Here is a 12,980-nt window from a genome sequence, read left to right as displayed (position 1 = left end):
CTTTTGAAGAACAAGTTCAATTGTTTTTTGAGAGAGCATTTTGTTTTAATTGCTGAGGAACAATTAAAATCAGTTTATTGTCCTACCGTTGGACTTTTCTTTCTTGAAGAACATGTAGGGTTCCCCTCAGAGATACTATGTGAAGATGCTACAGGAACCTACACAGAAGTGTAGAATGTTACTTCCTGTAATGGCTATGCTAGTGGTAGACAACAGACAGGGACAGATACACTAAATCTTTTTGTGGCATTCCAAAATGTAATGAGCAGCTGTAAACCCAACTAGCAGCTGCCCACATCGCTTGTCGACATCCCAAAATGGACCCCTATTCCCCTTTATAGTGTACTGCTTCTGAGCAGACCATATGAAATGAAGGATCTAATTGGGAGTCAGACGGTCCATTCTGGTCCTGCATGGAGACTCAGAGTGAGGAACATGGTTATGGAGCTTTTTATGAGGTGGGAAAATGAGAGGTCAACCAGGGGTCAATGGCTAAGACCTGGGTGTGTCGGAACAGACAGTCTGAACATGCGATATTGTGTCTCGTTCTGAAAGGTTCCTCCATTCTAAACGCCTTTCAAAATGAGAGCAAGAAAATGACGTCCAGTTTCATAGGGATTTCCATTTTAAAATGATTAGTCCCAAGAGAGTATGGAACAAAATCAGCCTGTTTCAGATAAGAAAAGCATTCGGGCTGATAAATAGTAAGCTATTGCCCGGATGACCTTCCCCTGCTAGTACAGTTGTGTGTGTGTGTGTGTGTGTGTGTGTAAATCAGCATGCCTGCCTACACAAGTGCTCATAATTGCTTCCTCACGTATTTTTTACACTAAGTCGCCCAAAAAACCACGGACCTCCCTCCCAGACCTCACGTACCCACCAAACAGCCAACCTCTCCCTCCCTCCACCCATACTTCCCTTCACGTCCCCTTCCGCCACCCAACAATAACACCATCACACCACGTGCCCCTTCTCCTCAGGGCTGCTAGCTCCCCTCCAGGCCCCGCCAACATCTGCCTCCTCCTCCCCCTTTGTGACCTAAGCTTTCACAGATGTGCAGAAGGGGGAAAAAAAAAGAACAAGGGGAAGGAATTCACTGCAGCGGAAACATGGGACTGGACTGGAGGGATGGATTACTGTATAAGGCAGTGGGGTTTGTAGTCTCTACAGCCTCCTGCAAAATCAGACTAACGGAAAGTCTATGTGTGTGTGTGTGTTCCCATTGTCTGCCTGGTTAGGTAGGTCCTCTGTGTTAGAACTTCTTCTTTAGCTGAATTTAATGACATCAGTGTGTTGTTAACCAGACAGATAGGTTCCCAAGTGTAACTTATTAAAGGAAAATGATTGCTGCTTCTCCTTAGTGAGGAACAAAATGACATAAAAATGTTAAATGGACATAGATTTGTAAGGAATTGTCATAAGTCACGGGAACCTGTCAACAACCTTTCCCTGCTCTCTGTATTGTCATAACTCTTACAGGGGAAGTTAAGCCATTTAAAATGAGGCCACATGTTAAAATGGGTTTTCTTTCCTTTTGAACATTGTCATAGTTGTGCACAATTTATTCCCATTTAACACCCTGGCTGGCAGCCTAACAAACTCAAAGCTATAAATGTCAGGCTACATTAAAGTAATGGAGAAACGGAAGGCTGTTTAAAAAGAAGAGTAAACTGATTTAGGGGAGACAGACATTCTTGCCGGTGTTTCTGGTAATAGCGTCTTATTTGTGTGTGTGTGTGTGTGTGAGAGAGAGAGAGAGGGAGGGAGAGAGAGAAAGAGAGAGAGGCTGACTCAGGTTTCTCCTCTCCTTTGTCCCCTCCTTCTCCTTTCTCCTGCTCAGCTGATAGACTCGACGGCAGTCAGAGAGATTTCCACAAGAGGTGAGTTACTAGCATGCATTACTTATCAATCACACCAATAAATGTCCTTTTGCTTACGCACAGCGCCACGAGTGCACTCTCGTTTTTTCCATTTGACCAGGTATAACTAATTTAAATTAGTGGATATTTTAAATGGAAAATGAATCGGCAGAACATGCAGGAAGAGGTGACTATTGGATCCGGAGACCATGTGAAGTGGCATAGCAGCGGCCAGCTACATTCTTAGAGCAAGAACTTCCTAACTTCCTACAATTCTTTATTTCCCTGTTAGTATTACAAAACCTTTGTTTTTGATCAATTCAGAAAATAAACTAAAATGGCATTGACAACAATGTATGAAACCCTAGACTCAACATTGAACCCTTTCAGGTTGCAGACAGCTCTACTTTTGTTGTTTCAACCACTGCATCAACCCTCTGGGAGAAAGTCGGATGTGGGCCAGAACAAATATAAACACCCCAAATTCATGCCCCACATGCAAAATGTATGTGTCCAGAGAACATTATAATTTTTTTTGTTATCTGTAAGTCACTCCACAAGGTTTTACCATTGTTTTCCAATTCACCTTTCATGCCAATGATAGAGGTCCCTGGAGAAGTAAAGGTTCTGTCTAAAATATTGTATGACTACAGAAATATAGAGTAAATCAATTCCATACTGGGCTATCAGTGAGGCTAACCTGAGATGTAATACTAGGCAAATGTACATTTTCTGAAGGTTTTGGGGAAAACATATATTTTTCCTTTTCTTCCTTTTTTTAATAGCCCAGAAGAACAAAAGCGAGGGAGCAATCAGATTTCTGCAAATCCACTGACATATATTTCAGGGTCACCAATGTTTTCATGTATTTAAAAGCTTTCCTCAGAGTTTCAGCAGGAAACTATACTGCACTATACCCATGTCAGTAATTTAGCTTTGGTGTGTTGATGGGCATTCCAGTGGGGATAACTTCCATCCCTGCAAAAAGCAACAGATCTGATGTGACACCCCTGTCTGTGTGATGGACACAGGGCTGGCAGCATAGGGACCTGCGATGGGTCAGGGTTTACATCCAAGATCCTGACAACAACATTGGTCGATTTCGCTTCACCATAGTTGGCTCTGGTTCACCATTCCTTAACCTTCCCTACTCCCGTCTTCCCTCTGGATCAAGAATCCAGAGTATTTCCGCTGGCCAGAAACCGGGGGGGATGCAATAATCTGTTGCAAGTGCTCTGGTATTTTGAAGAATTTTTTTTCATCACCAAGAGATATTCATCACAGAAAAATCGTCTCACCTGACCTACTGAGAGGATAACTTGAATATCTCTTGGTCTGCCTGTTTTTATTACCATTTCTGTTATGCATTAAGGGAAGGAATCTTATATAAAACCTGGAAACGGTATTCTTCTCCCCTTGGGCTTCATCGATCCTTTTGGCAAGAGAACATTAGAACCATTACTTCAACAGTAGCCATCACTGTCTGCTGAATCCTAATTATAAGTTAATGATGACATTTAAAGGAACCCACTCACATAACTCTCCTTGTCCAATGACTGCCTACATGTTAAAGAAACCATGTAATTTCAGTGAACAATCCCTTTAATGGTCAACCTTGTGTAAACAAAGATTTCAAGCTTCTGTATCTAATTGGGAGGCTAGTGAAGAAGAGTGGGCAGGACCGAGGACAGGAGGTGGGCAGAGCCAATCACAAACATGTTTCTGTTGAAAAACGCATACTCTTTAAAGTGAACGTGAAATAACATGAGCTGCACTCCTTGGAAACAAGAAAGAATCAAGTTAAAAAATGCACATTTTACTTTTTGGAACATAAATCTGTTTTGAAATCAGATGTTTAATCGATGAGAAATTGAATGTCAGCCTAGGTCCATTGGGCTCCACAGGCTCTCATTGACCGGCCATTGGCCTCACCCTCCCTGTGGAAAGTGGAAATGACAGCCTGCTGTGTAAATACGCATTCTGTTCATTTTGTGGTCACGTCATCAAAACCACTTGCTTTCAAATGTGGAATTTCATGGCTAACTCAGTTCTAACAGATTTTTTATTTAGGTTATTCACATATTATAAGCAACATATTACACATCCATGCCAAAATGGAAGGTTAAAAATTATTATTAGCAAAATACCACACTGCATCATTCAGATTTGCACAGGACATTCAATAAGATCACGTGTCTCGATGTCCACCGGTGCCTAAACTCCCTGTGACCTTCCTGGTTTCTCCCAGGTGCAGCAGGCATGTTTGACCAACTCCTCCTCCTGATCTCCATCCTTCTCCTTCTCCCTGTGGTCATCCCCGTCCCGCCCCCCGGAGGTGCGTCTCCCACCCTCTGTCGCCGCTGCTGTGACCATCTGGAGGGCTCCCCAGCACCTCAAACGGGCGAACACACGGGTGGCCAGAATCAGATGCCAGAAGTCCGCACCTACATAAACATGACCATTCTCAAAGGTGTGTCTGGGCTGTACCTTGGCTCCTGCGATACAGTACCTCGGACCGTTATTTGGGGAGATAAACAAGGCTGTGGTAAACGTTGATTGCAACATGTTGGAAACACAAGAAACCCCTTCCAGCGAGTGAAATCAGTAAACTTCAGGATAACAATGTCAAAGTTCTTACGCTACCAATGTAAACAAGAGCTCCTCCATTGAAAAGTAATTAGCTGCTCTTGACATTTGGAAATAAAAGTAGCTCCAGAAAACAATTCTGTGATCCGTAATGGAAGTAATAAATAGTTTTATTTCCCTATTAACACCCACCAAAAGCTTAATAAAAATTTATATAAAATTTGGAAAATATCAATCTGAACTAGCTTGCTTAGATGGCAACAAACCAGGAAGCAGTGAGAATTAAAGTTTTAGGGTCACGGCTGAGAAATTGTGTCTATTTGGGTCCCAAGACTTGAGGACCACTGCAAGGGCCTAGACTCCAGGCTACTGGGTGCATTGAAAACAAGGTCATTTACACAGGAAGCCCAGTGTTAATTCACCAATTTGACCAATCAGAACAGCAATTTTTTCCAGTAATTAATCAAAGGTTCAACATTTAGCTATGTCTAAATGGAGAAAAAGTTGTCATTTTGGTAAATTTTTTACCTCTCTTAAAAACGGCGTATTATTAAAACTTTTCTTAAAAACGGTGTGATTCACCTGAGTAAGGCAAATGGGTTTCATGCTGACCCTTTCTTCAAGCCTCATTTGTTATTTTGTTCCAGCCAATGGCCTTAGTCCCAGGTTTGTGAGTCTCCCTACACTGAAAAGTGAACTGCTATATAAAAATGCTAACTTGGCACTGAACATGATTATGTGGCAGTAAAACATGGCCATAACTGTTTGTGTTGGTGTGTGCGTGTGTGTGTATTTGTGTGAACGAGAGAGTGTGCATGAGTGTGCACGCATGCTCCCATGATCTAGCTATGGAAAATAAGCTGTGGATCTCCAAAATAAGGCAGGAGATAAAAGCCTTGCTGAAGATAAACATAACTCCACAGTTCTCATTCACTGGATATGCTGTAATTAGGAGAAGTGTGGAGTGACTCCAAGATTATATAGCATTTCATTATGGACTCAAAACAAACCTACACCATATGAGATGTGTTTCACTACTGTAACTTTAAAGTGCTTTTCACATTCTTCATATTTTCCACCGTGCTTCACAGGCGATAAGGGAGACCGTGGTGACAGAGGAACACCTGGGAAGTCCGGTGGGGAGGGCCCGCCTGGATCCAGAGGCCCAATGGGCCCCAAAGGAACCAAAGGCCAAGCAGGGCCCTCGGGGGACAACTGTAAGAACCAGAATGCAGCTTTCTCTGTGGGGCGTCGAAAGTCCCTTCACAGCGTTGACTACTACCAGGCTTTGGTGTTTGACACGGAGTTTGTCAACCTGGGCGGCCACTTCGACATGTTCACGGGAAAGTTCCACTGCCATGTCCCCGGAGTCTACTACTTCAACGTCAACATCCACACGTGGAACTTCAAGGAGACGTACCTGCACATCATGAGGAACGACCGCGAGCAGGCCATCGTGTACGCCCAGCCCAGCGAGCGCTCCATCATGCAGAGCCAGAGCGTGATGTTGCCCCTCGAGCTCGGCGACGAGGTCTGGGTCCGCATGTACAAGCGGGAGCGGGAGAACGCGGTCTACAGCGACGACGTGGACGTGTACATCACCTTCAACGGCTACCTCATCACGCCGGCGCTGGAGTGAGGAGATCAGCCGAGTTCTGTTCAGCAGGGCACAAACAGTGAAGGAACTACTTGGGTCCGACGGGGAGGTTCTAGACGTGTTCGGTTTGTGAAACGTTTGTTACACGCTTCCATTGGAAGAAGTTGGTTGATGATGTTTTGCTTTCGTGTGCCATGATGAACGGGACCGGTGGTTAAAAGACAAACTCTTTCTTTCACAAAAGAATTTCGCCAACGCAGAGTCCAACACCCATTATTATGGGCTTCAACGGTATATGTAAGAAAGCAGCAAGTGGACGTTGGGAGGTTTTTAAGGTAACGGATCGTTCATGGACTTCTGGTTTAGAGCATGGTTACTGGGGGTATGCTGACAATAAGGATGAGAGAGAAAAATACTGCCTGTTTTGGAGAATAGAGTTGTCCCCCTCACAGCAAAATGTCTTCAGATATTTCTGATTATGTATATCTGGCTGAAAATGATTTCACTCTTGGCTTAAGTTATATTTGGAACAGTCACTTGAACCCACCAACACCCCCCCCCCCCACACACACACACACACACAGGTGCTTTGAAAAAGGTCTTCAGTAAAGCCTGGTTGTTTTCCCAAACACTCTATGTGACAACTCATGTTAATGTCAGAGGGTGTGGTGTACTCTTTGGCCAGAGGAAAGAGTTCGGGTTGCCAGGGAATCAAAAACCTGGACTGGTGCTATTCCCTAATTTCTCTCCAATATTTACCTTGGATCCTGGCCACATGTTTTTTTGACTGTACAATTTTTGAGCTCTTGATCAACTATGCCTGGTAAAGCTGTTAATTAGAGCCTGATATTGTCCAGCTATCAGAGTTACAGTGGCTTAAATGAAAATATATTTCATTTGACTTGTATTTCACCTCAGAAGTATGGATGATAATGTAACCCTGGTAATCTCCCTGGGAAACACTTGTTAACAGGATACAGAAAGGTTATTTACAGTTTTGTTCTGTTCCTGTTTAGTGTGAAAGTCTAACAATGGCAGCTGAAAAACTGGGCCATTTTACAGTTCGACAAAGTGTCTACAGGGATCTTGTTTTCAGAAAAGCACTCTGATGTAATGCTGAAAACGAATTATTCCAAGTATCACAAAAGTGAGTTAACACAACGCAAACAGTACAGCTATCAGAAGATACTAGTGAGAACTTTGAGTACTCTAAAGTAATATGTTAGGCCAGTAGCCAGGAATAGCCTTACATTGAATATGGTGCTAAACATGCAATATTTCAATAGTTGTTTTAAATAGAGGTGTAGATTAGACCAATGTTTTTGCAGGTTTCCAGGTTTGGGACTGTACAGTCTATGTAAGGTGAATGTAAGGTGTACAGGTTGTACAGGTATGTATCATTTCCTTGGGGGTGTTTACTGTCTGGAAAATATTATGACAGGATTTGAGAGGCACTGCCCAGCCCAGACCTCCTCTCCCAATGGTGGATAGATTTAGCCCTTGGGCCCTGAGCTAGCATCATTTACAATCCGATGGAAACAAAAAACAGAAGTGTTTAGGCCTTCCAGGGATAGAGTTTAGCCCTGAAATACAGAAAAGGAATGGATTTTTGAAAGTCAATTGCTAATTGAATTCTATATGTAGGTGCTTTTCAGTGGAATGGTCGAATGCAGTCAAACCCCTTACAGGTGTACACTTCTACCAGTAGATGGCAACCTTCGTCTACATTTAATAATCTTCACTCTATCAACACCTTGATGAATGTTGCAAATAGGTAAGAATGTGGAATGATTTAATAAAAACTTGGAAACATAACATTTCCCCAAGATTAGTGGGTAGCAGGGCAAATATACAGCTCCAGTGTGCAATGTGGGTATTTTCCCACTCGTAAATAATTCATAGCAGTTTTGCTATTCAGGATACTTGATTGACTCCTTAAGGTGCTAAACAATGTTCAAAATGGTGCTTAAAATTTCATATAAATGTAAATATTCAGTAAATATTCATATAAATATGTTTGTATGTGTACATAAACTTTGCCAACCCTCCGTGTCACACCCAATAGGTTTGTTAATAAAGACATTTACATGCACATTGGCAAGTGTCATCTCTGTCCCACATGCCCATCACATGTCTGTAACAACAGCTGCAGTCAAGGAAGGACAGTAAAACAAAAGAATAGCCATAACACACACCATCAATTACTAACCTCAATGTCAAGGGAGGGATTTGTTTTGTTGCCAAGATAAACGTCTGGATTTTGTGGTGCCAATATGGGTAATCTCCCAATTGTCTACATGCATTGCATGTTGTAAGAACACCCTGAAAATGACTAGGGATTATTTCTTCATTGTACTAGAGTAGCCTTAAAATGCCTAGGGATTGCTCTGGGACACAGAAAAAGAGTGAAAACTAATTCCTTGCGCATTCCTTCCTTATGGTCTGGCTTACTGAAACATTAGCAGCCGAAGTGCAACCTGACCACATTGGGCTTTCTCTCTTTCATCTGTCTGTGTAGTCCACAGGAAAATATGCTTTTCTGTGGCCCGGAAAACACAGCACATACTCAGACAATACATATTAACCTGATGTTAATCTGTCGAAAGGTGAGTCATCTCTGAATGCTTCATCCGGAACGGCTGAAAATTCCTTCAAATGAATGTTGAAAGTCTGCACGTCAAGCATGTGTCGTCCATTTATTCTCTAGTTCTAGTTCTGTGGTCAATCATTAATCAAGTGCACCCCCCAAACTGGCGTTCTCTGAGTTTCACTACCTTTGACCCGGGCACATGTGGTCAGCAGCAGTGCACTATTTAGGGAGTATGGTGTTAATTAGGACTGAACCTTTGTGTGGTAGGTATCATATGTGTTTTGTAATATTTCATGAACTGGACAATGGAAACAGTTTTGAGCTCTCTCAACTTTATTGTTACGCAACACATTACATTAATCAAGATCCACTACAAACACTGACATACTACATGATGTTGGACAACAGGATCCACTACTCACACTGACATACTACATGATGTTGGACAACAGGATCCACTACTCACACTGACATGCTACATGATGTTGGACAACAGGATCCATTACTCACACTGACATGCTACATGATGTTGGACAACAGGATCCACTACTCTCACTGACATGCTACATGACGTTGGACAACAGGATCCACTACTGACACTGACATGCTACATGACGTTGGACAACAGGATCCACTACTCACTCTGACATGCTACATGATGTTGGACAACAGGATCCACTACTGACACTGACATGCTACATGATGTTGGAAAACAGGATCCACTACTCACTCTGACATGCTACATGACGTTGGACAACAGGATCCACTACTCACACTGACATGCTACATGACGTTGGACAACAGGATCCACTACTCTCACTGACATGCTACATGTCGTTGGACAACAGGATCCACTACTCACTCTGACATGCTACATGATGTTGGACATCTGGATCCACTACTCACACTGACATGCTACATGATGTTGGACAACAGGATCCACTACTCATACTGACATGCTACATGACATTGGACAACAGGATCCACTACTCTCACTGACATGCTACATGTCGTTGGACAACAGGATCCACTACTCACTCTGACATGCTAAATGATGTTGGAAAACAGGATCCACTACTCACACTGACATGCTACATGATGTTGGACATCTGGATCCACTACTCACACTGACATGCTACATGACGTTGGACAACAGGATCCATTACTCACACTGACATGCTACATGACGTTGGACAACAGGATCCACTACTCACACTGACATGCTACATGATGTTGGACAACAGGATCCACTACTCACTCTGACATGCTACATGACGTTGGACAACAGGATCCACTACTCACTCTGACATGCTACATGACGTTGGACAACAGGATGCACTACTCACACTGACATGCTACATGATGTTGGACAACAGGATCCACTACTCACACTGACATGCTACATGACGTTGGACAACTGGATCCACTACTCTCACTGACATGCTATATGATGTTGGACAACAGGATCTACTACTCACACTGACATGCTACATGATGTTGGACAACAGGATCCACTACTCACACTGACATGCTACATGACGTTGGACAACAGGATCCACTACTCACACTGACATGTTACATGATGTTGGACATCTGGATCCACTACTCACACTGACATGCTACATGACGTTGGACAACAGGATCCACTACTCACACTGACATGTTACATGATGTTGGACATCTGGATCCACTACTCACACTGACATGCTACATGACGTTGGACAACAGGATCCATTACTCACACTGACATGCTACATGATGTTGGACAACAGGATCCACTGCTAACACTGACATGCTACATGATGTTGGAAAACAGGATCCACTACTCACACTGACATGCTACATGACGCTGGACAACAGGATCCACTACTCTCACTGACATGCTACATGATGTTGGACAACAGGATCCACTACTCACTCTGACATGCTACATGACGTTGGAAAACAGGATCCACTACTCACACTGACATGCTACATGACGTTGGACAACAGGATCCACTACTCACACTGACATGCTACATGACGTTGGAAAACAGGATCCACTACTCACACTGACATGCTACATGACGTTGGACAACAGGATCCACTACTCACTCTGACATGCTACATGATGTTGGACAACAGGATCCACTACTGACACTGACATGCTACATGATGTTGGACAACAGGATCCACTACTGACAATGACATGCTACATGACGTTGGACAACAGGATCCACTACTCACACTGACATGCTACATGATGTTGGACAACAGGATCCACTACTCACACTGACATGCTACATGACGTTGGACAACAGGATCCACTACTCTCACTGACATGCTATATGATGTTGGACAACAGGATCCACTACTCACACTGACATGCTACATGATGTTGGACAACAGGATCCACTACTCACACTGACATGCTACATGACATTGGACAACAGGATCCACTACTGACAATGACATGCTACATGACGTTGGACAACAGGATCCACTACTGACACTGACATGCTACATGACATTGGACAACAAACAGCTGTGTAGGTAGTATGGCTCCTAATCTGCATTCATGAGTTAATAGTGTATAAAGCTTCCCCTGGTGGTAAATAATTTCTCTTTAATTATGTTTCAACTAAATCTAGTTTTTATCTGAACAATTACTGCATTTTACACTAGTCAGTCCACTCAGGCACATAAGTTCATCTTGTGTTACTAGAGGCCATCTGTGTGACTAGGAAGTATTTTTTGTCATTTATGTCATTGTTTCAGATTCCTGGAAAGGAGGTATACATTCTGAAGAAAATCAATAAAGGGAGAATAAACAGACGTGACACGACAGGACTGCTTTTAGCAGTTGACATAGCAGGATTTTATGTACTAGACTAGACTAAATCTGTGTCTGCGAAACCAGCCCCTATAGTTCACACAGGGTAGGAGGGTTAAGGAATTACAGCTCTTTAATATGTAGCCCAGTCTTTTTCAAGGGACCAAAAGTAATTGGACAATTGACTCAAAAGCTGTTTCATGGACAGGTGTGGGCAATTCCTTTGTTATTTCTTCATCAATTAAGGTATAAGGTCTGGAGTTGATTCCAGGTGTGGCATTCACATTTGGAAACTGTTGCTGTGAACCCGCAACATGAAGCTGTCATAGAAGCTCTCAATGCAAGTGAAACAGGCCATCCTTAGGCTGCAACAATATATATATATATATATATATATATATATATATATATATATTCCATCAGAGAGATAGCAGGAACATTAGGAGTGGATAAATCAACAGTTTGGTACATTCTGAAAAAGAAGGAATGCACTGCTGAACTCTGCAACACAAAAAGCCTGGATGTCCACAGAAGACAACAGTGGTGGATGATCGTAGGATCCTGTCCATGGTAATGAATAACCCCATCCCAAAATCCAGCCAAGTGAATAACACTCTCCAGGAGGTAGGTATATCATTATCCAAGTCTACCATAAAGAGAAGACTTAATGCGAGCAAATACAGAGGGTTCACCACAAGGTGCAAACCATTCATAAAAGAATTGAAAGGCCAGATTAGACTTTGCCAAAAAACAACAAAAAATGCCAGCCCAGTTCTGGAACAGCATTCTTTGGACAGATGAAACTAACATCAACCTGTACCAGAATGATAGGAAGAAAAAGTATGGAAAAGGCTTAGAACAGCTGAAAACACGATGGAGGCAGTGTGAGGGCATGGCATGCAGGGCTTCCAATGGCACTGGGTCATTAGTGTTTATTGATGATGTGACAGAAGACAGAAGCAGCCAGATGAATTCTGAAGTGTATAGGGATATATTGTCTGCTCAGATTCAGCCAAATTCAGCAAAGTTGATTGAACGGCGCTTCACTTTACAGATGGACAATGACCTAAAACATACTGCATAAGCAACCCAGAAGTTTTTTAAGGCAAAAAAGTGGAATATTCTGCAATGGCCAAGTCAAGCACCTGATCTCAACCCGATCAAGCATGCATTTCACTTGCTGAAGACAAAACTTAAGGCAGAAAGACCAACAAACAAACAACTGAAGCCAGCTGCAGTAAAAGCCTGGCAAAGCATCACAAAGGAGCAAACCCAGAGTTTGGTGATGTCTATGCGTTCCAGACTTTAAGCAGTCATTGACTGCAAAGGATTCTTGACAAAGTATTAAAAATGAATTTTATTTATGATTGTGTTAATTTGTCCAATTACATTTGAGCCCTTGAAATAAGGGGACCATATGAAAATGGTTGCAATTCCAACATGTTTCATACCATATTTTTGTTCAACTCCTTGAACTAAAGCTGAAAGTCTGCACTTCAATTGCTTCTTGGTTGTTTAATTTCAAATCCATTGTTG

At 42.6% G+C, this 12,980-nt stretch overlaps 1 protein-coding gene across 2 annotated transcripts; it reads left to right on the top strand.

Annotated features, from left to right (window-relative positions):
* The first annotated feature begins 1,828 nt into the window (after positions 1 to 1,828).
* Positions 1,829 to 8,146, top strand: c1qtnf6a (C1q and TNF related 6a). 2 transcript variants are annotated; one of them, XM_010903140.4, is made up of 3 exons: positions 1,829 to 1,880; positions 4,108 to 4,329; positions 5,537 to 8,146. In XM_010903140.4, the coding sequence occupies exons 2-3, from the start codon at positions 4,119 to 4,121 to the stop codon at positions 6,082 to 6,084; spliced, it is 759 nt and encodes a 252-aa protein (XP_010901442.1). In that variant the 5' UTR covers positions 1,829 to 1,880; positions 4,108 to 4,118; the 3' UTR covers positions 6,085 to 8,146. The 2 variants fall into 2 exon arrangements, with proteins under 2 accessions (XP_010901442.1, XP_019906235.1); XM_020050676.2 differs by lacking the exon at positions 1,829 to 1,880 and adding an exon at positions 1,933 to 2,146.
* The last annotated feature ends 4,834 nt before the right edge of the window (positions 8,147 to 12,980 follow it).

Source organism: Esox lucius, chromosome 11 (assembly GCF_011004845.1).
Source record: "Esox lucius isolate fEsoLuc1 chromosome 11, fEsoLuc1.pri, whole genome shotgun sequence".
NCBI lineage: Eukaryota > Metazoa > Chordata > Actinopteri > Esociformes > Esocidae > Esox > Esox lucius.
This window is presented reverse-complemented; position numbering and strand designations above follow the sequence as displayed.

What these genes read in the sequence shown, in the direction of transcription:
- c1qtnf6a (XM_010903140.4), top strand. Translation starts at nt 4,119, where the DNA reads ATGTTTGACCAACTCCTCCTCCTGATCTCCATCCTTCTCCTTCTCCCT. An exon ending in AAACATGACCATTCTCAAAG is followed by an intron (nt 4,330 to 5,536) that starts GTGTGTCTGGGC and finishes CGTGCTTCACAG; the next exon opens with GCGATAAGGGAGACCGTGGT.